This window comes from Ursus americanus, chromosome 14, assembly GCF_024610735.1.
Source record: "Ursus americanus isolate L20-20 chromosome 14, mUrsAme1.1.p, whole genome shotgun sequence".
In the NCBI taxonomy this organism is placed as follows: domain Eukaryota; kingdom Metazoa; phylum Chordata; class Mammalia; order Carnivora; family Ursidae; genus Ursus; species Ursus americanus.
In genome coordinates, this window is record NC_142140.1 from 59,155,005 (window position 1) to 59,178,332 (window position 23,328).

Sequence of the window (23,328 nt, forward strand, 5' to 3'; positions counted from 1 at the left end):
GTTTCAGGCCGGTTGGCACGGGACTAACAGCTGCGCCACATCCACCGCGCTGGCCACCCGCGGACAGCCCGCCCCGGCCCGCGCAGGTGAGCGGCGGCGCTCCCGCTGCTGTGCGTCCCCGGGGGCCCGCGCACCCTCTCTGGACTCCGCCCAGCCTGAGGGTGTGAGGTCGCGGCGGCCGCGGCGGCGCGTCCCCGGAGGTTCGCGCGGGGCGGAGTCCAGTGGGGGTGCCGCAGCTCCCGGGGTCCTGTGGACCCAGGTCTCCCATCCAGGGAGGCCCCGGAGTCTGGGCCACCGCCCCTGCGGGATGCGGGAGTCTTCTGGTGAGCTGAGTGGGAAGGAAGGGGACGGCAGCAGGCGGGCGGGGGTCCTCCTGCACCCCACATGAACTTGGAGTGGATTCTGACGTAGCCCTTCCTCCGGCGCCATGTGCCTCCGCTGGGTCTCCCCGGCCTCGGCCCGCTTGGCCAAGCCTCGCTCACCCCGAGCCTCACTTTTCCTCATCTGGTGAATGGGCACTCAGGCGGCTAGGCCTCCCGGGAGCAACGGAAGTGGCTGTGAGCCAGGTCCTCCCCACCCCCCCTGCCGGGGCCTGGGGACGCTGCGGACTCGGATGCCAGCCGTCTTTGCCTTGACGGTTTCTGACTTCAGCAGGCAGCTCAGACAGGGAGAGACGCCGAGGACAGAGGGGGGATCAGAACTGGGATGGGGGACGCTCCAGGGAGAGGGGGAGCCCAGAGGAGGCGTCTGCACAAGCGAGGACGGGCTGAGAAGTATGAGCTGAGACCAGAAGGGTGAGGAGGCACCGACCAGGCTTCCTGCAAAGCTACTCCTGCTGGCCTGGCCGACACAGCCAGTCAAGGGCTCGGGGAGGGGGAGCTGCTGAGTGCTGGGGGGTGGAGGGGCACTTGGGGAGCTGCTGAGGGTCCCCTGGTTAGACTCAAGTGCCTGGCATGGGAGGGCAACAGTCCAGCATGAACTGGATGGTGGGAACGTTCCACGCTCTGTAGAAGGCGTTTTGTCCCTCCCCATCTTACCCATTGCGGTTAGCTGCCCCAAGACCACACTCAGACCTGTCTGAGTAGCTCGGTCCTCCTATACACCCTTCCAGATCTAACGTATAGCCCTGGGGCCCCATTTAGTCAGTCAACAAACACTGACGGAGCACCCGACTGGGCTGGGCATTGTGTGCTGTGCAGGGATTGGGGCAGGAGGGGGTGGCAGGACTACCCGGGAGGGGGTGGGTGTGGGCATGCCAAGAGAGGTGATGGGGTGGGGAGCAGTGGCCGGAGAGAGAACCCTTCCTCCTAAGGGTTGGGCTCCACTGCGGGAGGACGAGGCAGGTTGCTAGCTTGGGGGCTGCTGGATGTGAAGCTGTTGTGGGTTTGGGGTCAGCCTGGGCCCTGCTGGGCCTGAGGACACCCAGAGAAGGACACAGCCAGTGGCTGGAACTTCAGAGCCCTGGGGGGGGGCAGCTGGGGGTCCTGGGAAGTGACAGTTTAGAGGGTCCGCTCTCAGGCCGTGAGTTCCCGGAGGGCAGAGAATGGGACGATGGTCCAGCAAGGGCTGGGCCCCTGGTGTGACCTTGGGCCCTCCCCCCACAGCCCCACCAGCATGGGCAGTCTCGCCTACCGAGAGGACTTGGAGGAGGAGGAGAACTCAGGTGCGTGTCCTGGGTCTGGGTGAGGGGGTGCAGGGACATTACAAAGTGTAGGGGCTGAGGTGGAGGGACTGAGGAGGGCCCCCCAAACCCACACAACAGGCCCAATGTGGGGCTGTCATTGGGTTACAAATAGTCCCAAACCTGATGACTGAATGCTAGATCTGGGTTACAAATAGTCCCAAACCTGATGACTGAATGCTAGATCTGGATTCAGGCCCATCACTGGGCCTCAGTTGCCCCGCTCTGGAGAAGGAATGGGTGTGAACGGGCCTCCCAGAGCCTGTTCTCACAGCCGAGGGATTGGCCCAGGGTGGCGGGACAAGGGGCCACTCCTCAGATTCCGTCAGGCTCCTGGCGAGCTTCGGGGTGAAGGGGGTTGCAGGGGCCATCTCTTTTGTTTACCGGCTCCCTGGCCGTGTGCTGAGTGTCCCCAGTGCTGGGTCCCCAGGGGGCCCATTAGCCCTCCGCTGGGGTGTCGTTAGCCTGTGTTTGTCCGCGGCCCTGCACAATGCCCTGCTCGCTCTGGCTTTAGCGTTCACCTGGGAGGTAAAAGCGAACAGCAGGGCCTTCAACAGCCAGTTCAAGACGAGCTTCCTGTGCTGGCAGAGGCAGAAGTACAAGGTGGGCAGTCCCGGGCGCGCCGCCCCGGCCTCCTCCACGGCACCCCGCCCCCCCCCCACTGTAACCCTGAGGGCTGGAGCCTGGCCGCTGGGGGCCCGCTGTTCCCTGTCCCCTTTGCCCTGCCCCGGTTTGATTTAAAATGAGTTCATGAGAACCCTTGAACGTGCAGTCTGTCCCCGGGGCTCTACCCCCAACCCCTTGCGTGTGTCTCACTCTGGGAAATACTGAGGCCACGGCTCTGCCCCGTGGGTCTTCGCACCCAGTGGGGCTCAGAGATGCCGGCTTAAGGATTGGCATGCAGCGGGCACCCGCAAACTCTGGCTCCAGACCTTGCATTCCGCAGAGGCACAATCCATGCTGCTGGCGGCCAGAGGGGGGCAGGGAAGGTGGGGCGCCCCCTGCCTGGGCTGCAATGCCGCGGGCTCGCGGGCTCTCGTTCCAGAGCAATGTCATCCACACGGCCAAGTACAACGTCTTCTCCTTCTTGCCCTTGAGCCTGTACGAGCAGTTCCACCGCGTCTCCAACCTCTACTTCCTTTTTATCATCATTCTCCAGGTGTGGCGGGGTGGGGGCTGCCCCAGGGCTCAACACCCGCTCACACTGCCTTCTCCAGGGAGCCCTCCCTGACCACCCTTACCCCAGGGTGCCGTAGACCGTGCTTTTGTCTGCATGGTTAGTGGGTCAATGTCTGACTCCCCACACTCAGCACCACGGCCCTACTGCCCAGCCCAGGGCCTGGCACAGAGGAGGTGGTCAATATATGCTGAACGATGAAAGTGCCTGCACGGCTCCTGCAGGCCAAGGAGGGCATGTCCCCACCCCACCCCCCGTGGACAGTTGACCTCATGGCCCCGGCCCGTCGGAGCTGACCCGAGGGCAAGGAGGAAGCGGGGTCAAGAGCATGTTCTCAGAACTTCCCACTGCCGGTGTGGCCGGGCAGGGCAGGAGGGGTGCTGGCATCCAGCCTGGGCACCTCCCTCTCTCACCCCCACCCCTGACCCTCACCCAGTATCTCATTCTGTTCTGAGTAAAGATCCAATAAAAGCTTATTGGGCACCTGCTGTGTGCAGGTCCTACGCTGGGCATCGGGGGGCCTGGCGGTGACCTTGACTCCTGTTGTCAGGTGGCTTGGGGACTGGTGGGGTGACATTACACCACGTGGTAGACACCAGTGATGGGGACAGGGACTCCCCGCCCAGGCTGGTCTGTGGGCCACTGGAGGAGGTGACAGTGGAGCTCAGACCAGAAGGATGATGGGGAGAAGCAGGGTTACTGGGAGGGGAACAGTGAGAGTGAAAGCCCTGAGGAGGGAACAGCTTGGGCTGAGAGGGCTTCCTGGCAGAGGTGACATGGGAGCAGGGCACGGAGGGGACAGGAGGAGTGTGCCGGAGAGAAGTTCTGGGCAGGGAGAAGGAGCAGAGGGACCAGAGGGTGGTTGTCCTGAGGTTGGGGGGTGGGGGGGGCTGGCCCTGGGCTGAGGTGGGCAGCAGGTGGACGTAGGAGGCCAGCTTGCGAGGCTGACATGTGCTGGGTGGTGGCTGGGGGCGGGCTGGCGTGACCCTCCCTCCCCGTCAGGGTTTCCCCGAGATCTCCACGCTGCCCTGGTTCACTCTGTTTGCCCCACTCGTGTGCCTGCTCACCATCCGGGCCACCCGGGACCTGGTGGATGACATCGTGAGTGTGGCTGGAGGGCGTGGCTTGGGCAGGGCGGGTGTGGGGGAAGGGCAGGGGGGCGGAAGGCAGAGTCCGCCAATGGCACCCCGCGGTCTCTGGATAGCCACCACATGGCATGAGCCCGCTGGCAAAGCTGCCTGTGTGGATGGCTTGCTGTGTGGACGGCTTGCCTGGGTGGCGGGGCGGGGGCGGGGCCTGGCTGGGCGTGGGGCCGCCCCCCTGACCCACCCCCTGTCAGCCCAGGGGCGACACAGGAGCGACAGGATCATCAACAACAGGCCCTGCCAGATCCTGGTGGGGAAGAGGTGAGGCCACATGGCCCCGGGGCGGTGGGGGCGGGGCGAGGGGAACGCCAGCACTGCGGGGAGGTGGGGGGGTGGAGGCCGAGGGTCTGAAGGGGTGGGGGGAAAGGCCTGAAAGGAACCTTGGAGGGGGGGGTGGGGGTGGGGGGGGTGGTGGTCAGGGAAGGCTGGCCCTCTGGCAGGACCGAAGCCGGGCAGCTGGAGCAAAGACCTGCCAGTGGGAGGCTCTGCTCTTTGAGCTGGGGGTGGCGAAGGCTGGGCGCAGGCGGGGCCCCCCTTACACCTGCCACCGCCCCACCCCCGCAGATTCCTGTGGAAGAAATGGGAGAACCTGTGCGTGGGAGACCTGGTCTGTCTGCACAGAGACAACATCGTCCCTGTGAGCTGGCGGCTGGCTCCAGGGGGAGGGCGGCTTCCTGCTGCTTGTCCTCCTGCCCCCCAGCAATGCTGTTTCCTCCCAATCCCCCCCGCCCCACCCCAGGCCGACCTGCTCTTGCTGGCCAGCACGGAGCCCAGCAGTCTGTGCTACGTGGAGACTGCAGACATCGATGGGTGAGCAGGACGTCGTCACTAGGGGTTTGGGGCTCTGGGTGCAAGACCTTCCCCAACAGCCCATGAGCAGGCACAGCACACCCACTTGGACATTCTGGTCATTCACCCCATGAACATTTACGGGGTGCCTGCAAGTCAGCAGGGCCCGTGAGATTAGACCCGAGCAAGGGACCTACCTTCACGCCAACATTCCTGGAGGCCCTCGTGGCACCGCGTGCCACTGCTCTGAACACGAGAAGGCAGGCAAGGCCCTGCTCTCTGGGCTCAGCCTCCTGTTTGGCAGCTGGCACACAGTAGGTGCTTAGCAAGACTGTCCACCTTTCACCTGCTCCCATCTCATCGCCAGGGAGACCAACTTGAAGTTCAGGCAGGCCCCGCCGGTCACCCACCTCGAGCTGACCAGTATAAGGAACATGGCTTCCTTCCAAGGTGAGAGGCAGCAGACCTGTTTGCCCCTCAGAGACCTCCATCTGCCCCTCTGTGCAATGGGTGCAAAAGTTCCCCACCTTGCTGGGTTTAGGGGATGGTAATGGGGTGTCTAGGGGCTCGCCCCAGGCCTGTTTCACATCCCCTCAGTCGCCGTAAGGGCTGGGCCGTCTACTGTTGTTACAGTACGAGGAGCAGCATTCTATTGGGTGTTACGTCTCATTTATAACACATGGCTGCTGAAAGTCAAACACGTTTGGCTGTTTAATCGAAAAGGCAGCCTGTGGACGTGGGTTAATGACCTGTGTGCGGGTGGGAAAGGCCCACGGGACAGGGAGTTCCTGCTGTTTCTTATTTTCTGCCTGGAAAACAAGACATTTCCCAGCTGTGAATACAGTTAGTGTTCATCATGGCCCAGCAAGGGGATAGTTTATTTTTTCCTACCTTGTTGCAAAGGCACGTGACTCTAATGGGTTCTGGAGCAGAATCTCTGTCCTGCACTAGTCGTGTGTCTGTCATGATATCCAGGGAAAAGCCTCGCTTGTGTGGAGGGCAGCCACACCTGTCCCGACACCTCCTCCTAGGCTTTGACCTGCCTCAGCTGCCCCAGGGGTCCTGCAAGGCATGGCCCCATCTTTCAGAGGAGGAGGCGGGGTTCAGAGAGGGGGCAGGAGGCACGGGCTTCCCCCTTGGCTCCTCTGTCCCCCGCCAGTCCTGCCGTGGACAGCTCCCATTTTTACATTCAGGACAAACTCAGGCTCTCGGTCCTGGAGCAGGCCTGTGGCCCCCCCAGCTTTCTCCCTCCCACAGTCCCACCCCACACCTCATTGTCATTTTCACCCTGTCCTGGGCCAGCCTTTGACCCTGAGTTTATTTTCTCAAGCAGAAGTGGGGCTGGAGATACCTACTGTGTGACGGTGGCAGAGAGGCCCTCTCCCACCACCTTCTAGACCACTCTGCAATGCCCTGCATTTGTCCCCTGTGGTTTCTGGGTGCTGGATGTAGGTGTCCTTTCCTTCTTCCCCTCCTCAAAGGTTTATTGAGCACCTACTGTATGCCAGGTGCCGGGCTGGGCTCTGGGGCCTCAGCGTGACCAAGACGAGGCTGGCGCCCGCTCCCACAGAGCTCACAAGCACCAGGGACGCCAGCGCCGGGATAAATGTCTAGTGATGTCCCAGGGTCGTATCCGTGCGCCGCGGGGCTTGGTGGGGAGGCTGCCCCGAGGTGTGAATCCAGTGGGGCGAGTGTGGGGCAGTGCAGGCCCCGTGGAGGTGGCTGGAGCCAGAGGGTGGCCCCAGCCCAGCCGAACCCGTGGCTCCCTGACCCCTGACCCCCTGGCTGCCTGCAGGCAAGGTGGTGTGTGAGGAGCCCAACAGCCGGATGCACCACTTTGTGGGGTGCTTGGAGTGGAACGGCAGGAAGCACCCCCTGGACAGCGGCAACATGCTTCTGCGTGGCTGCAGGGTCCGGAACACGGACACCTGCTACGGGATGGTCATCTATGCTGGTACGGCCGCGGCCCGGGCCTGAGCTGTCTGTGCCAGGGCGGGGGGGCACTCCAGAGTCCTCAGCAGGAGGTCACATGGCCAGGCCCAGGGCTCTGAAGCATGGCCGTGTCTGTGGTAGCCAGCACCCTTTGTGTGGCTGAAGAAGGGAGCGTTGTGCGCCGGTGGACGGACGTGGGGGCGGCTGGAGGGCAAGAGGGGGACGAACGGAGGGACCGGCGGAGGGGTGAGCAGACGCAAACCCTGCAGGCTTTGACACCAAGATCATGAAGAACTGTGGCAGGATCCATCAGAAGAGAACCAAGATAGACCGTCTGATGAACAAGCTGGTGATGCTGGTGAGAGGCCTGCCCTGGGCGCTGGGGCGGGACGGGGGGGGGGACGCCCCCGCGGCCCCGGCTGCCACCTCCCGGCCCTCAGTTTCCCTCCTGCGCAGAACACTCAGCCTGATCCCAGGACAGGCCTGTAGGCCTGAGTCTTCCCGTAAGATCACCGGTCAAGGAGGAACGTCCTTATGAAGTGAATTTTGAGCTTGATGTTTCCCAGACTTGCAGGAGGCAATGAAGTGCTCGCCTCCCCTCCACTGACAGCTACCGGTCCTTAAGTTTTTGCTTAATTAACTTTGTCTCTTTTGAAGTTATTGTAATGATAATTTAAGAAACAGCAGCCACAAGGCCTGATGAGAGCCACCCTGCAGCTCCCCCCCCACCCCTTCCCGGCAGCGCCCTCTGCTTGGCCCGAAGCGCGGCTGGCTGCGGGGGGGGGGGGGGGGGGGCTGTGTCTGTGTGCCGCCTGGGCTCCCCGCAAGCTCCTGGCAGCGCCCTCTGCTTGGCCCGAAGCGGGGCTGGCTGCAGGGGGGCTGTGTCTGTGTGCCGCCCGGGCTCCCTCAAGCTCCACCCTCTCCCCCCCCCCCCCGCAGATCTTCGTGTCCCTGGTGCTGATCTCCATGGCACTGAGCTTCGGCTTCTGGTTCAAGGTGAGGGAGTTCAAGGCCAAGCACCACTACGTGTCCTCCAAGCACCTGTACAGCGTGGCCGCCGAGACCTTCCTCATCTTCTGGGGCTTCCTCACCCAGCTGAGTGTCATGGTGCCCATGGCCATGTTCATCACGTGAGCCGGGCCGCCCCGCCCCCGCCTGCCCTTCCGTCAGAGTGGGGGGATCGGGCGTGACCCAGCGTGCGTTGCAGGGTCGAGTTCATCTACCTGGGGAACAGCATCTTCATCAACTGGGACGTGCAGATGTACCACGCCCCGCAGGACGAGCCCGCCAAGGCGCGCAGCACCAGCCTCAACGACCAGCTGGGCCAGGTGGAGTACATCTTCTCGGACAAGACCGGCACCCTCACCCAGAACGTCATGACCTTCAAGAAATGCTGCATCGGGGGCGTCATCTACGGTGGGTCCCAGGCGTCTGCCCTGCGTCCGCACCAGCGGAGCCCGGCTGGGGGCCTCGGGCGGGCTGCTGCCGACACAGGGGTCAGATGTCCTCGCACCTGCCGCGCGGCGGGACGGGACTCGTCTTTGGGTTTTCACAAGCAGGCCTTCTGCGTGGGCACTCACCAGCATTTGCAGGTGTTGCGAGATGGTGGTCTTCTTTCGGTTTCCTCCCCATCCTTTGGAAAAGGGAAAGGCATTAGCTCACAAACTACACAAAGAGTGGTGGGCGGAGCCTCATCTGTCCTCGTAAACTAGGGCAGGTGGTGGAGACCAGGAGGTGGAGGTGACAGAGGGCCCGGGTGGTACGGTGGGGGGGGGGCAGACATGGGCCCATGCCCTCCTGGAAACCCCACCCCACCCTCAGCCGGGGCCCAAGGGGCGAGAGGGAGCAGTGGAGTCTGTGGCAAGCAGCCTCTACCCCCGGCCAGGTCTTCTGATGTTTCTAGAAGGGCTGCGGACCCAGGTTTTTATGTGGAACCCCCCAGTTTTTCCAAGTAGGCAGCCAAGTCCAAGTTGTAAGAAGATACCATGGAGAGATCCCCTACAGTGCAGTCCGTGTGGCTGAGTTCTGCTCTGGGTTGGCCTCCGGGACCCCCAGAAGCTGTGGCTGCTCTCAGCTTCCTTGGTGCAGGAAGCAGAGCTGAGGCGGGGGATCCTTGGTCGCTTGGGGTGTCAGGTCCAGAGCCCTAGGCCCAGCTTGTCCGGCTGTATTCAGTGGCCCCAGGAAGCCTGTTAGTGGGGAGTGGAGGCTGTGGGATCCCCATGGGTCTGGGGGACCTGAGGCTGATGCGGGGTCTCTTCCCAGGCCCAGATGAGGACAAGGAGGAGAGCCCATGTCAGGTGAGCCCTGGCCGCCCTTCAGTGCTGGACAGTGGGAGGCGGGGGTGGGCTGGGACGCACCCAGAACCTGCCTGCCCCTCACCGCGCCCCGCAGGAGAACCCTTACCTCTGGAACAAATTTGCCGATGGGAAGTTGCTTTACCGAAACGAGAGGCTCCTGTGTGCCGTTCGGCACAATGAGGACAAGGTGGTGCGGGAGTTTTGGCGCCTGCTGGCCATCTGCCACACCGTGATGGTGCAGGAGAAGGACAGTGAGTGCGCCCATCCTCTCCCCGCCTGGGAGGACGCTCAGGCCCCAGGGCCCCGACATGCTCCAGCCCCATCGCTGGGGCTCCTCGCGCTGTCCCAAGCCCCGCCTCTCCTGGATCACGGGGTGTCCAGGCCTTTGACCCGAGATCTGTTCTTGCTGGGAGGGGGAGGCCCTCCAGTCCAGGGCCCAAGCACCCGTCTTCCTTTACTGGGCCGAGAGGTCATACCAGCCCAGGAGATCACCGTCCCGGAAACGTCTGCTGTGGCTCCTAGGTCTGTTTCCTCCCCCACGCTATGGAGCTGGAGGCGGGACCCGCTAGAGATGAATGGCGGGTCCTGATGGAGGGCAAGCTCTCAGGGAATGCGCCCTCCTCCCCGTGGTTCCCTCCCTGCCCAGACCAGCTGGTGTACCAGGCCGCATCCCCCGATGAGGAGGCGCTGGTCACGGCGGCCCGGAATTTTGGGTACGTGTTCCTGGCACGCACACAGGACAGCATCACGGTGATGGAGCTGGGGGAGGAGCGGGTGTACCAGGTCCTGGCCATGATGGACTTCAACAGCATACGCAAGCGCATGTCCGTGCTGGGTGAGTGCCCGTGCAGGGGAGAGTGCGGCGGGCCAGCAGGGAGAGCATGTGGGCAGCCAGGCCTCTCCCTCCGCAGTCCGCAACCCCGAGGGCTCCATCTACCTCTACACCAAAGGCGCTGACGTGGTCATCTTTGAGCGCTTGCACAAGAAAGGCATGAAAGAGTGGGCCACAGAGGAGGCCTTGGCTGTGAGTCCCTGTGGGAGGAGAGGCTGTGGGCGGCAGGGGGCAGGAGGTGAGGGCAAAGGGGCAGGGAGAGGGGGCAGAGGAGGAGTGTGTGCAAAGAAACGGCAGGCACCCAGGCTGGCCATGTACAGTTGTCCAGCTTGTGTACCGCACAACCCCCCCATGTGTGTGTGCGCCTGCATGCGCACACACACACACACACACACACACACACACACACATACACACGGGCTGGGAAGGAGCTGAACTCTAAGTTGTATCTGTCCAGAGGGGACGCCTTTTTCTAAATCACACAAGGACACCCTGTAGTTGGACTTTGGCCCTGGGCACTGCCCCCCTTCTCCCAGCCAGGCCTGGGGTCTAAGACAGGCTCAGGCCTCCTTGCCTCAAGTCTTTTCCTCCAGGGGTGACACCCACTCTTCCGCCCAGCTGATGAAGCTCTGTCTCCTGCTGGCCCTTCTAGCCTGGTATCTCCTTGCCCCCCGGGGGTTTCCCAGGACCCCAGTTTCCGGCTTGCAGTTTGCCCCATGCTCAGATGAGGCCTCAGGACCTTTGCACACCTAACCCCTCTGCTTGGAATGCCTTCCTCCGCTCTGTCACTCAGGATCTTCTAGTCCTCAAGCCTCAGATGCAAGATCACGTCCAGGGAGATTTTCCTGCCCCAACCCTAACATAGGTCTGTCATGTCATGTCATGTCAGGTGTCCTCTCTGTGGCCCAGCCCTGACCCTCTAGGGCTCCCTAAGGGCTTTGCTAGGTCTCCAGCATCACCTAGCGCAGGGGCCAATGGGGCTGTTTATGGAGAAAACGTCCTGTGTCCCTCCACTTGGGGCCCCATAGTGCCCTGCTCTGCTGGGAGTGGGGGGTGGTGTGGAACTCAGCTGGGGGAGGGAGTTGGAGGGCAGGCCTCCGAGCTTTGACTCCAAGCTGGGGAAATATGTACAGAATGACACAGAGTCCAGGAGCTTGGCAAGATGGCTTGGCGCTACTGCCTTGTGGAGCAAATAGGTAAACTGAGGCACAAGAGCAGCAAAGGCCTGTCTGGTTCTTCGGATGTGCAGGGAGCCCCTGTCGTGCCCAAGCCCAGCCTCTCAGACCCACCTCCAGTCAACAACATAAGCGAGACCTGGGGCTGCCCACTGGGGCAGCAAACCTGGGGCAGGGTGGGGGGTGGGGAGGCGGAAAGTAAGGAGCCACGAGGGGTACCTTCCTCAGGGTAGCCCTGAGGTGAGCGGGTATTCTCCTGGGGGCTGGAGACAGAGTCCCACAGGATCCTGTTCCCTCCCCACACCAAGAGACCCCTTGAAAAGTGAGGCAGAGTGTGGGGTACAGACATTCCTAAGCCCAGGAACCAGGGGGAGGGTCTGGGGCTGCAGGGGCCCTGATGGGGAAGGGAGGGTCTTCAGAACAGTTAGAAGTTGCCATGCAAAGTGAAGGGAGGTGTTCCTGGCAGGAGGAAGGGCAAAGGCAGAGGTATGGAGGCCAGACGGGGCTGAGCACGGGGAGGCTAGGCAGTGCGCGGGGGGTGAAGTTTGGGGGACCCACGTGGGGAGAAGGGCTGGAAGAGTGTCAGGGAGGCACGGTGGTGACACGGCGGTACCAGGCCCACCACCCAGCCCCCTGCCCCCAGTCCTTTGCTGAGGAGACCCTGCGGACCCTGTGCCTGGCCTACAAGGAGGTGGACGAGGACATGTACGAGGAGTGGCGTCAGCGGCACCAGGAGGCCAGCATCCTCCTGCAGAACCGGGCCCACGCCCTGCACCAGGTGTATGAGGAGATGGAGCAGGGCCTCCAGGTGCGCAGAGCACGGAGGGCCGGGGCCCCGGCATCCCCACTTCTGCCCGGGAGCCGAGTCCCCACTCAGTCTGCCTCCTGCCCCTTGCCCCCACCCCCAGCTGCTGGGAGCCACGGCCATTGAGGACAGACTCCAGGATGGCGTCTGTGACACCATCAAGTGTCTCAAGCAGGGGAACATCAAAGTGTGGGTACTCACAGGGGATAAGCAAGGTGGGTCCCAGGGCGGCCACGGCCGGCACAGAGAGAAGGGGGATGGGTGGGAGAAGCTGCTCACCTGCCTGGAACGCCACCGACAGCCTGTCCCGCTTCCCCGGGCTCAGCCTTGCCCTCCACCTCGTCCTGGGAAGGGAGAGATGGGAACAATTCAAAATGCTGGGGTCCCCCCCGACCCCCAACATCTCCTTCCGGTGGGCTGGCACTGTGCTGAGCACTTCTGAGCGTCTGGCCCTCGTTACCCCGGTGTGATGGATGGGCCAAGCAGGGCTCCGAGACCTCGGGCGCATGCTGGAAGTTGCCCGGGGACTCGGGTCCTGTAAGCCCCGGATCTCCTCCTCTCCCCTGTGGGTTCTTTGGGGCCCGCTGGCCGTGCGTGCCAGCAGAGCTGCATTAGGACTCACGTGGGCATGAGGCACATACACACAAAATTTCTAAGATGACATTTTGCAGCTGCATTAGTATAAAGACGAATATCCAAGCTGATTTTTAAAGAAATTAAGTTGTTTTTGTGGGTTCCAAGAAGTGCCCATGGAGCCTAGGCATGGCGTATCCAATGATCCCTTGGCTGTGGCTCCCAGACTCCCTTCCTCCAGGAGCCTAGCCTCCGCCACTGGACCAAAGTGGGGGCGCCTTTGCTCAGAGCTGCTGCCAAAAACTCAGGGCTGGCCATCATTGGCTGGCCTGAGTCACGTGTCTCCTTCTGAACCAATTCTCATGGCCGGGGCGAAGGGCATGCTGATGTGCTTGTGGGGGGCCTGGGTCTACACCGCAGGGTGGGCGTGGCCCCCAAGCAGGGGGCGCTGCGGTGCTGAGCCGGGCTGGTTTGCAGAGACAGCAGTGAACATCGGTTTTGCCTGCCAGCTGCTCTCGGAGAGCATGCTCATTCTGGAGGAGAAGGAGATAGTGTAAGGAGTGGGGGTGGAGGCGGGTGAACCAGAGGGGGAAGGGGGGGCGGGGAGGGTGGGTGGCACCTGTAGCATAAGAGTGGCTCCTGGGCTCTGCAGCTCCTTAGCCTCTGGCTGGCTGGACTCGCAGAGGGGGAGACCCAGGCCCAGCCGGGAAGGGGGTGGGGGGAAGCCTGTGCCCGCTGGCGTGGCTGAGCTCCGGCTGGGCCCCCACAGTCGCATCCTGGAAGCCTACTGGGAGACCAACAACAATGTGCAGCGTGGCAAGGGCCGTCGGAAGAACCGGTTCCTGCCACAGGTCAAGGTGGCCATGGTCATTAGCGGGGAGTTCCTGGTCAGTGTCCACTCGGGGCCGCAGGCAGAGCCCCTGGTGCTGGGGAGGGGGCTGGGAGGAGCAGCCAAGAGATGGTTCTCGGAGGGGCCGGGGAGGGTCGCGGCCAAGTCCAGCCTGCCATTGGGACGCGAGGCCGGGAGGGGCCGGCTGGGGCGCTCCCAGAGTGGGGCGTGCAGGAGGAGTGATGCACCCTGTGCGCCCCCACCATGGCCAGGACCAGCTGCTGCTGTCCCTGCACAAGGAGCCCCGGGCGCTGGTCCACAGCATGAACGGGGACGGGGACGAGTCCTGGCAGGAGCCGGACGAGCAGAGGAAGGACTTCCTGCGGGCCCGGCGCGTGTCCCTGATGTGGCGGACCCTGGGGATCCAGCTGCGGAGCACGGGCTTGGCGCCGCAGGTCACGAACTCCGACACCAGCGAGAGCCCCGAGGTGCGGCGGGAGCGGGCCTTCGTGGAACTGGCTTCCCAGTGCCAGGCGGTCATCTGCTGCCGGGTGACGCCCAAGCAGAAGGCTTTGATCGTGGCGCTGGTCAAGAAGTACCAGCGCGTGGTGACCCTGGCCATCGGGGACGGCGCCAACGATATCAACATGATCAAGAGTGGGTGGCGGGCTGCGGGGGGGGGGGGTGCGGGGCGGGGCTGGGGCGGGGCTGGCTGGGGGGCCCCAGGCTGACGGGCCGTGTATCCCTGCAGCCGCGGACATCGGCGTGGGGCTGGCGGGGCAGGAAGGCATGCAGGCCGTCCAGAACAGCGACTACGCGCTGGCCCAGTTCTGCTTCCTGAAGCGGCTGCTGCTGGTGCACGGGCGCTGGTCCTACGTGCGCGTCTGCAAGTTCCTGCGTTGCTTCATCTACAAGACGGTGGCCAGCATGATGGTCCAGGTCTGGTTCGCTTTCTACAGCGGCTTCACCGCCCAGGTGTGCTTCCACACCCCGCACTCACCCTCTGTGCCCGGCGTGCTCCGCGCTCTGAAGCGCGGGCCGGACGGATGCTTCGATGTCCGTCCTTCTAGGGGACACGGCGGGGGGGGGGCTGGGGCCCCACAGGAGACGAGAGCGTGGGTCCCTGACCACACGGCTGTAGGCAGTATCATGGCGAAGGTGATGCAGCTTGAGAAGGGTCCAGGCACTGGTTTTCCCTGCGTGGAAGGATGTCGTCTGCAAATGGCTGGCTGTGAGAGGGAGTGAGCTCCCTGTCACCAAACCCCAGGCATTCGAGGGGGAGCTTTACAGAGGCACCCTAGATAAATAGATATTATTTGTTCCTATACCTTTTATTTATAGATATTTTTCAGAGGTTTCTATGAGTGGGATTGTTTTCTTAATTTGCTTTTGGGGTTGTTCCTTGCTGGTGTGTAGAAACAAGTGTTTCAGATTTTCGGTCTGTGCCCTGCAGCTTGGCTCTTGGCTCTAGTGGCTCTTGGCTCCAGTGGCTCTTGGCTCCAGTGGCTGGTGGCTCCAGGGCCTTTCTTTTGTGGATCCTTTGGGGATTTTCCTGCATATAGAATTATGTTCTCTGCAAATAGAGACAGGTTTTCTTCTTCCTTTCCTATTTGAATAGCATTTCTTTCTTTTTCTTACCTCATTGCTCTGGCTAGGACTTCCAGAGCCGTGTTGAAGCCAGGCTTCCTGTTTTGTTCTGGGTCTTCGTGGGACAGAGTTTCGTCTTTCCCCCCACATTTGTTGACTGGAAGAACTGTTGCTTCTCCTCTATTCGGGATTTCTTTCTATCGGTGTAGACTCATGGGTATTTGTTTTACTGTACGCTTTGCTGCTTAGATCGTCCCTGACTTGTCCCTCTTGACGCGTGCCTGCTCGTCTGCGAGCGCACCCCCGCTTTCCAGTGCTCCACGAGGCTCCACGCTTGTTTTGCATCTGCTGCCCCAGGCCTGCAACCAGCCATTGCGGAGCCCTGGCTCCTTGGTACTTAGACACCAAGCTCTGCGAGCCGGTGTGCTCCCTGGAACCGGGAGGCCACCGGCTTCCTCGCTCAGTTGACAAGAGCTGGGAAGTGTGCCAATATTAACCCTGCAGAGACACACATCCATGTCTGTATCTTATCCGTGTCTGTCTGTCCTCCTGTGTTTGTGTGTATTAAAAACGATGCACTCACAGCAGTACCTGTGACTCCAGTCCCACGGGACAAGGCTCCGCTTAGCCCTTCCATGTACTGATTTGTGATTCTTCTGTCCAACAGCGAGAAACTCGATTCTTGTAAAATGTCTTACTTTCGCTTGTTCGTTCAATAACAACATGCCCGGCAGGTGCTTTTCAGAGCCGGCGCTCATCTTCGGCTAACTGGCTTGGACTCGTCGCCGGGAGGGCGACTTCCCCGCGAGGGCTCCTCCACAGAGCGCCCCCCTAACCCGAGAATGACAAAACCCCCACATCCTCTAGCCATTTTCCTTTCTGCGGTCCTGCATTGAGGCCACCCCGCTCGAACAAGGACTCAGAAGGGCAGTTTTGCAGGATAGAGTCCGCCCTTCCTCTCTGCCTTCTATCCCCGGCCTCCGTCGGGCCTCGTGGAGCCCAGCCCTGGTCTTAGCACCAACCTTCATTGTAACTGAATTCCCAGCTCCCCGGAACCTCCCCAGGGGTCCCGCTGGTTTGGGGGGTCTCCTCGGGTAAAGGCTTGTTTCTCTCTCTGGCCGCTGGCCAGCGGAAGGCTGACCGCACGCCCGCCCGTCTCCCCCGCCAGCCTCTGTACGAAGGCTGGTTCCTCGCGCTCTTCAACCTTCTCTACAGCACACTCCCCGTTCTCTACATCGGCCTCTTCGAGCAGGTGAGCAGATCCGGGCCCTGCCTCCTCCTTCCTGGGTTTGCCCTGCATTCCGCATCCTCCGGGGGCCTGGTGCTGGGTGGGGCCGTCCCCCACTCCCTACCTGGTCCCAAGAGCCTGCCGCTTCCCCCCACACCCCGCCCCAGGACGTGAGTGCCGAGCGGAGCCTGGAGCTGCCCCAGCTGTACACCGCAGGCCAGAAGGACGAGCTCTTTAACTACTGGGTCTTTCTCCAGGCCCTCGCCCACGGCACAGTCACCTCCCTGGTCAACTTCTTCGTGACCCTGTGGGTCAGCCACGACTCGGCCGGGCCCGTCAGCTTCAGCGACTATCAGTCTTTCGCTGTGGTCGTGGCCATGTCAGGCCTGCTGTCCATCACCATGGAGGTAGGCAGGGCCGCCACGCTGTCCCCGGGAGTCCTCGAACATGAGCCACCGAGGTGTCCCCGCTCAGCGACCATGCCGGGGGGCCTTAGCAGGTGCCATTCGTGGAGCCTGGGGGTTGATCTGCCCACTTCCACGGAGCCGTGCGCCGGGCTCCTGGCAGTGCCCTGGCCTGACTCCCCCCCCACCCTCAGGTCACGCTCGTCATCAGGTACTGGACGGTCCTGTCCGTGCTGGCCATCGTCCTCAGCCTCTGCTTCTATGTGCTGGCAACTTGGGCCACCCAGAGTTTCTGGCTCTTCCAAATCTCACCCAGCACCTTCCCGTTTCTGTGTGAGCCCCCCAGTGGGGAACGGGGTGGCGGGCCCTGGCGATGGGTGCGTCCACGTCAGAGTGCCTGCTGTGCCCCTCTCCGCGTCTCTGTGTTCTCGGCTGCACAGGGGTGCTGTGCAGGGGGGTCGGTGCCTTCTGGGAAGTTGCACAAGGGTGTCCTGGGGGCAGAGGGAGAGGAGGGAGGGAGGGTGTCAGGAGGAGGGGGCACTCAGCAGGCTCCCGGGAGGCTCCACCTGGGGCCGGACTGTGACCCTGACCTGTCCCCAGATGCTGACCGCAACGTGCTGTCCCACCCCTCCATCCTGCTGGTCGTCCTGCTGAATGTGTCACTAAACACCCTGCCCACACTGGCCCTGCGTGTCATTTGCCAAGCCCTCAAGAAGGCAGGCCCCCAGGTGAGGGGGCTGGGGTCTCCATCCCACACTCCTGGGACCCCCTCAGCCAGAGCCTGTGCTGGGAGCAGAAACTCCAAGACATGGGCCGGGGAGTGGGAGGAGTGAAGACCCAGGCACACATCCAGTGTCCTGAGGGGGACCAAATAACAGGCCCCAGGGTTCACGCCCAGATGATCGGGGCTTGGGGGTCCAGGTGACAGAGCAGCTTGGAAATGGTTTAGGGAAGAGAAGGGACTTAGAAGCAACTCAAACGTCTGTCCATGGATGAGGGACACACAGTGCGGTCCGTCCACACACTGGAATATGACCCAGCCTTAGAAAGGAAGGGACTGTGACACCTACCACGACGTGGGTGGACCCCGAGGACACTGGGTTTAGTGAGAGCAGCCAGACCCAGAAGGACACATCCCGCAGGACCCCACTCCCAGGAAGTCCCCAGAGGAGTCCCGTCCACACAGACAGCGAGGAGCTGGTGGGAGCCAGGGCTGGGGCAGGGGCTGGGGAGTCCATGCTTCCCGGGGACAGAGTCTCCATGTGGGGAGACGGAACGTTCTGGAGACGGAGGATGGGGTGGCTGCAGGGCGGGGTGAGCGTGCTTCACGCCGCGGGGCTGTGCGCCTGGAGACGGTTACGGTGGTGAAGTTGGTGTTATGAATATTCTACTACAATGGAAAAAACCTCAAACCTAGAAGGGCGGGCTGCAGCTGGGGTGGGCCCCAGAATCGACTGGAATAATGGACCAAGACATGGCCAGAAACTCCCGTCTTCTGCCATGGGGCTGGACACATGGCTGTCCCGGCTTTGCCACCAGGGGGCACCCAAGGCCCCTGGTGGCTGGTCCGGGTTCAGTCCCGGGGAAGAACTGATGGGTTGGTCCAGTCACCGTCAGAGAGGACTCAAACTGGCTCAACTCAGGCAGGGAGGGGCCGGTCGGTGGTGGCCAAGGGGAGCTCTGAATGGTGCCCGCTGGGGGCAGGTGACCTTGGTGCTGCCCTTGCTCTGCAGGAGGTGGAAGAGGCCCCCAGCGAGGAGATTATCACGGTGGAGCCCGGGCCTTACCTGCACCGGGGGTCGCGCGGCCGGCGCTCCAGCTACGCCTTCTCCCACCGCGAGGGCTACGCGGACCTCATCACGCAGGGCACCAGCCTGCGGAAGGCGCCGGGGGTCCACAGCGACATGCTGGTTGCCGACACCATCCCGTCGGAAGAGGAGCTGACCCCAGGCGTCAGGCCGTCGTTCCGGTTCTCCAGGAAGATGTCCCTGCTGGGCAGGAGGAAGCAGCCGCGCCAGGCCGAGGCGTCCGCCGAGGAGACGCAGCCCGCCGGCCCGGCCAGCACGTCGGCCGCCGCGGACAGGCAGCGCGGCTCCGACCAGCACGTGGCGGCGCCCGAGGCCCGGCCGCGCGGGTCCGTGGGCCAGTCGCCGCCCAGGAAGCGGGAGAGCGCGCCGCCGCCTTCGGGGGGCCCGGCGCAGCCCTCGGGGCCGCCGTCTCTGGGGGGCCAGCCTGCGCTGCCAGAGAACGGGTCACTGTGGAAGATCCCAAGTCTGTCCTGGACGAGCTGGTCCTACAGCTGGCAGAAGCTGCTCCAGCTCCCCGGCGAGGGCCCGGAGCCGCCCCCCGGCCGGAGCCCCCCAGAGGCGGGGCCGACCCCTCCCCCCGCCGCCGGCGAGTCACCCACGGATGGGCCGCCCACGCGCGGGGAGCCCTCCCCCTCGGAGAGCCGGCTGTCGCCCACGTAGTGGCTGCCGGTGCCCGGGACTGGCCACCTGCGTGCGGGGCCTTCCCCGGAAGACGAGGCTCCAGGTCCTTCTCTTTTGCTAATAAACCAGGGTCCACCGTACCCCCGGGGCTTCTCCAGGCTCCTCCTTTTCCTCTACGAGTGCGGTCCTCGGTTTAGAGACCCAAACACTGACCTCTCGTGGCCGACGGGGGATTTGCAGGAAGAGCGCCCGCCCCCAGCCTTTCTTCACCCCGCGGGGGCTCCCGGGGCCCTCCCAGGGCACTAGGTCAGGTCCAGCTCCAGCCCGCGCCACCTCGTGCCCCAGGGGGCTGCGCTGCTGGCTTCCCCTCCAAGGAGCTACCTCCCCCTCCCGGCCCCACTCCTCCGTGCCCTGCACCGCCCCCCTTCCGCCAGCACACAAGTCCAGGTCAGTGAGTAGAAAATAATTTATTGGAGAAAAACAAAACAGCAAATCCAGAACAGCAATGGTTAACAATGACGGTGATTTTTCTTTTTTAACTTTTAAGCCTGTCACCTGAGGGTGGGAGGGAGAGGGCTTCTGTGCCCTCTAGCATTTGGGGGGGACTCCGGATGACCCAGACGGTGTTTCCCCCGAAAGCAGCCCTAGTGTCCAGTCTTGACTAAACACTCAGGGCCACACGGCCTCTTGGCCCTTCCTCAACCCTGGCTGCAGAGAATCCCCTGTAGACCAGCCCTTGGGGGGGTGTCGGGCCACAGCGGAGAGCCCAGGGATCTGGGGGGCTGGTGTGGCTCACACTGCTTTGGTTCTAGAAGAGGGATGGCCCAAATCCCAGGCGGTGCTGGGCGGGATGGGGGGGGGCTCCTGGAACATGCCCCCCGCCCTGCCCTCCAACCTGGGGCCTCCTGTCCAGGGTGAGAGGCTCCCGCTACCCCAGCCCCCCTTCCCAGGGCCTGTCTTGGAAAGCGGGCTCCCCCCTAGTGGGAGCTCAGCAGCAGTGAAGTCAGAGGCAGGGATGCTGCCCCAGAGCCCCCATCATGAGTATTTTTGGGGAGCTCTCTGTTCTGTAGGGTCCCTGACATGGGCTGGGAGGGAGGGCTCCACAGATGTGCACCCCCCACATCCCAGACCAGACAGAAGGGGAACTCACCTACAGCCCAGGGCCAGGGGGGCTGAGGGTGTAGGTGGAGCCCAGCTGGGTGCCTGCCTGGGAGCGGGGGTGTCTCAGGAGGGCCCTCGGGATCTTGTGAAGTTGGGGTACACCCTGGCTCCCACCACCCTGGGCGACAAGCCTCGAATTGGCTGATTGTCTCTCTCCTCTGAACAAGACACTTGGGAATTCATGCTCGTGTGAAACCAGCTGGGTTGGGGTAGCGGGTCCGAGGTGGCAGCGACACCCACTTGCACCCAAGAACCAGGAGCAGGAGGCCCAGGATTCCCCCCCCACACTCCGGTTGGCACAGGCAGGTGGTGTGTGGGCACCGGGAGGTGGAGACTGGGTCTGGGTGTGGAGGCCCTGCGGCCTCCTCCACCTTCCTGGCCACCTGAGGCCTCATCCCCTCCCGCCGCCGGACACAGATCGTTAGAAAGGGGGGAAGGAACACAGAGCAGCGAGAAGGAGCACCGACCGAACTCAGGCATGAAGCACAACCATGCGACACGGAACCTGGGGCTCTGACCCCGCCCGCCCCACCCCCGCCCCACCCCCCTAGCACATTAGTCATGCATCAAATCAAATTCCATTGTCTTTTTTTTTGATTTTTCTTACTTTTTTTCTTAAATTACATTTGAACACAGAACACATAGAATAATAAATACTCTTATAAGACATGACTGCAAACAACAAGGAACAGAACACGCCAGAGAACAGAAAGGTCCACTCTCTCTCTTCCTGTCTTTCCTAAAGGACTCGTTTGAGTTTAAGAAATCTGTAAACGCCGGTCCTGCGCTCTCCGCCTCCCGCTCCCCTGCCTTGCCCTTGGCCTCTGACCGCCGGGCTCTCACTGCCCTGACATTCAATACGTCTCCCACGGAACTCTTCAAAGAAATGACATACCATCGTCTGCAAAATTATAATTTAACGGTATAAAGCTTCAAGTCACGTATTCCAAAAACTAGCTAAGGTTTTTTTTAATCACATAAACTATACATTAAATATTTTGAGGTATTTCAGAGAAAATTGTCAAAGGCTCGAAGGAGCTGTGCTGGAGGTCTCATTCCCTGCGCGGAGAATGGTCTTTGGTATGTGACAACCAGCTGGATGTTGGGGAGAGCGGGGTGGGGCCGTGGGGGGTCGGGGAGGGGGGCAGCGCCCCTGGAGGGGCTGGACTGGAGCTGGGGTGTGTGGGGGAGTGTGTGTTTGAAAGGGACCCCGGAATCCAGGGATGCTTCTGTGACCCGATCTGACCACAGGTCACCATAGCTAGAAAGTTCCACAACCAGAATGGTCCCAAGCCAATTCCTAGCTATCCAGCAGGGGACAGAACAGAGACCTCTGGCCTCTGCTCCTTGGGCCTTAAATTCTGGGAAGAGCAAGTAACTTACCCAGCACAGGGTATCTGAGAAGCCCTGTCCCCTGCAAGCAGGCGCCCTGTCCAGGGGGGCCAGGTGACAGTGGGAGGCAGAAGGAAGGGGTCCGGCCACCCAGACTCCAGTGCCCAGGGCCACCACAGAAAGGACAGCAGCCTGCATGTGCATGTGTGTGTGTGTGTGTGTGTGTGTGTGTGTGTGTGTGCACGCGCGCGCGCACGCGTGTTTGGGGGGAGGGGTTGGTTGCTGAGTGGGAACAGGGACTCTTAGGATTCTGCCCCAACACCCAAAGGTTCTAGAAGCATCACTCAGATGGGTTGCTTAAAAAGCTGGGAGAATAGCGAGTCGATAAGGACAAGAGAACATTTCACACACATCTTTGGTTCCAGAAAAAGGCACTCATCGACCTCAGTATCCTCTCTCCCTCCCTCTCCTTCACTTCTCCCTCTCTCTCTTCCTCTCTCCCTGTCTCTCTCCCTCTTTCCCTGTCTCTCTTCCTCTCTCTCCTCTCTCTCTCTCCCTCCCACCCCTCCCTCCTCTCTCTCTCTCTCTCTCTCTCTCTCTCTCTCTCTCTCTCTCGTTGCTGGGGAGCGGGGCGCACCTGGAGGACGGGGCCCAGGCGAGGGAATTCCAGCATCCAGCACAGGTCCTTGGGGGAAATCTTTGGTATCAGGCGTGATTTATCCAATCACAGACAAGAACGTTTGAGTGAGGTAGCCTTTACCTGGGGGAGGGGAGGGGCATTTCACTAGAAATGTCTTTGCATTCTCCAAGGGGGAGGGGCTGACTACCTCCCTGGGAGGCAGTGGGTGCGCGGGGTTTTGGGGGGTGAGGTTCCTTCGAGCCTCCAGATCTCGAACCGTGGGGAGGAGGGTTCTCAGGATCCAGCTGCCGGCCAGCCTTGGAGGTCACCTTGGAGGTCACCAGGAAGGGAAGAGAGACGAGCAGGGGGGCGTGGGGGGTGCTCATCTTCATTCCTGACCCTTCCTTCCCCCTCGTCAATTTTTTTTTGGCAACAAGAGGAGCAAGTAGATCCCACCTTCTTCAGCATCTTCCTTATCCCTTTGGAGAGAGAGTCGTAGGCGCAGGCTCGCCCCTGCCTCCCCTTCAGGCCCAGCGCGGCAGCCCTGAGCGCCGGCAGGTGGTGGGCGAGTTCCAGAAGGTTCCACGCAGGTGGCAAGGCCACGGCCCCAGCACGCCTGGGCTCGGGGTGGGCTCCAGCGCTCGCTCTGCGTGGTTTCTTGTCGTGGAATCCGGATGGGGTTTTTGGTTTCCTTGTTTCGGGTTTGGGGGGGGGGGCTCTGTCCCTCCCTGCGTGTCCTCAAGGTGCCTAAAGGTAAAGTGAACTGACAGGGGCGCCGGGGAGGAGGCATCTGCAACGTACCCGCATGTCTGAGCTTGCCCCCGCCAGGCTGGGGCGGGCTGGGGGAGGCTGCCCGCCTGTGGGCGCCGGCGTCTCCGCTGCGACCCCTCCCCAGACGTTAAGGCAGGCGATTCTTGGCACAAGGAACCCTGGCGGCGAGGGGGCAGCCGGGTTCTCAGCTGTGGGGCGATGCTGCCGGCGGAGGGGCTGGTCTTGGTGCGGCTGGGGAGCTGCAAGGACCCAGCCCGACGGCGGTCTTGGCGACTTGGGAAGGGGGGACCGCTGGGGACGAGGGCTCCTCCGGCCTCCCTCTGTGGGGAGGGGGCTGGCCAAGGAGGGGCTATTCTCAAAATTCTTTCTGTCAAATACCCGGTTTATATTTCTAGTATGTGCTTCTTGACCCGCTTTCGGGACGACGCGGTGAGCCCTGCTTTCCACCCCGAGGCCGTCCGGGCGTCCTGAACGGAGGGAGCTGGGGAGCCCCTTCTGCCACCCCCTCCCCTCTGGGGGGGTGGAGGGCTCCCTTTGGCCTGGAGGGGACAGGAGGGGGGAG

General features: G+C 62.4%; 1 protein-coding gene across 7 annotated transcripts; it reads left to right on the forward strand.

Annotated features, from left to right (window-relative positions):
* ATP8B3 (ATPase phospholipid transporting 8B3) lies at window positions 1-19,399 on the forward strand. Of its 7 annotated transcripts, none has more exons than XM_045800134.2 (28): window positions 1-86; window positions 1,605-1,663; window positions 2,196-2,284; window positions 2,727-2,840; window positions 3,861-3,959; window positions 4,203-4,264; window positions 4,568-4,640; window positions 4,743-4,813; window positions 5,160-5,242; window positions 6,588-6,746; window positions 6,994-7,082; window positions 7,664-7,854; window positions 7,932-8,140; window positions 8,987-9,021; window positions 9,116-9,272; window positions 9,668-9,856; window positions 9,933-10,045; window positions 11,672-11,836; window positions 11,937-12,048; window positions 12,884-12,959; window positions 13,176-13,293; window positions 13,508-13,892; window positions 13,987-14,210; window positions 15,991-16,074; window positions 16,218-16,457; window positions 16,649-16,787; window positions 17,055-17,182; window positions 18,188-19,399. In XM_045800134.2, the coding sequence occupies exons 2-28, from the start codon at window positions 1,615-1,617 to the stop codon at window positions 18,920-18,922; spliced, it is 4,188 nt and encodes a 1,395-aa protein (XP_045656090.2). In that variant the 5' UTR covers window positions 1-86; window positions 1,605-1,614; the 3' UTR covers window positions 18,923-19,399. The 7 variants fall into 7 exon arrangements, 6 of the variants coding, with proteins under 6 accessions (XP_045656090.2, XP_045656089.2, XP_045656092.2 ...); XM_045800133.2 differs by having other exon boundaries at window positions 8-323; XM_045800136.2 differs by lacking the exon at window positions 2,727-2,840 and having other exon boundaries at window positions 8-323.
* The last annotated feature ends 3,929 nt before the right edge of the window (window positions 19,400-23,328 follow it).

Excerpts from the sequence above, each read along its gene's own strand:
- ATP8B3 (XM_045800132.2), top strand. The coding sequence starts at position 2,580 with ATGCAGCGGGCACCCGCAAACTCTGGCTCCAGACCTTGCATTCCGCAG. Across the intron at positions 8,141-8,986 it reads CATCGGGGGCGTCATCTACG|GCCCAGATGAGGACAAGGAG; the intron begins GTGGGTCCCAGG and ends GTCTCTTCCCAG. Across the intron at positions 16,458-16,648 it reads TGCTGTCCATCACCATGGAG|GTCACGCTCGTCATCAGGTA; the intron begins GTAGGCAGGGCC and ends CCCCACCCTCAG.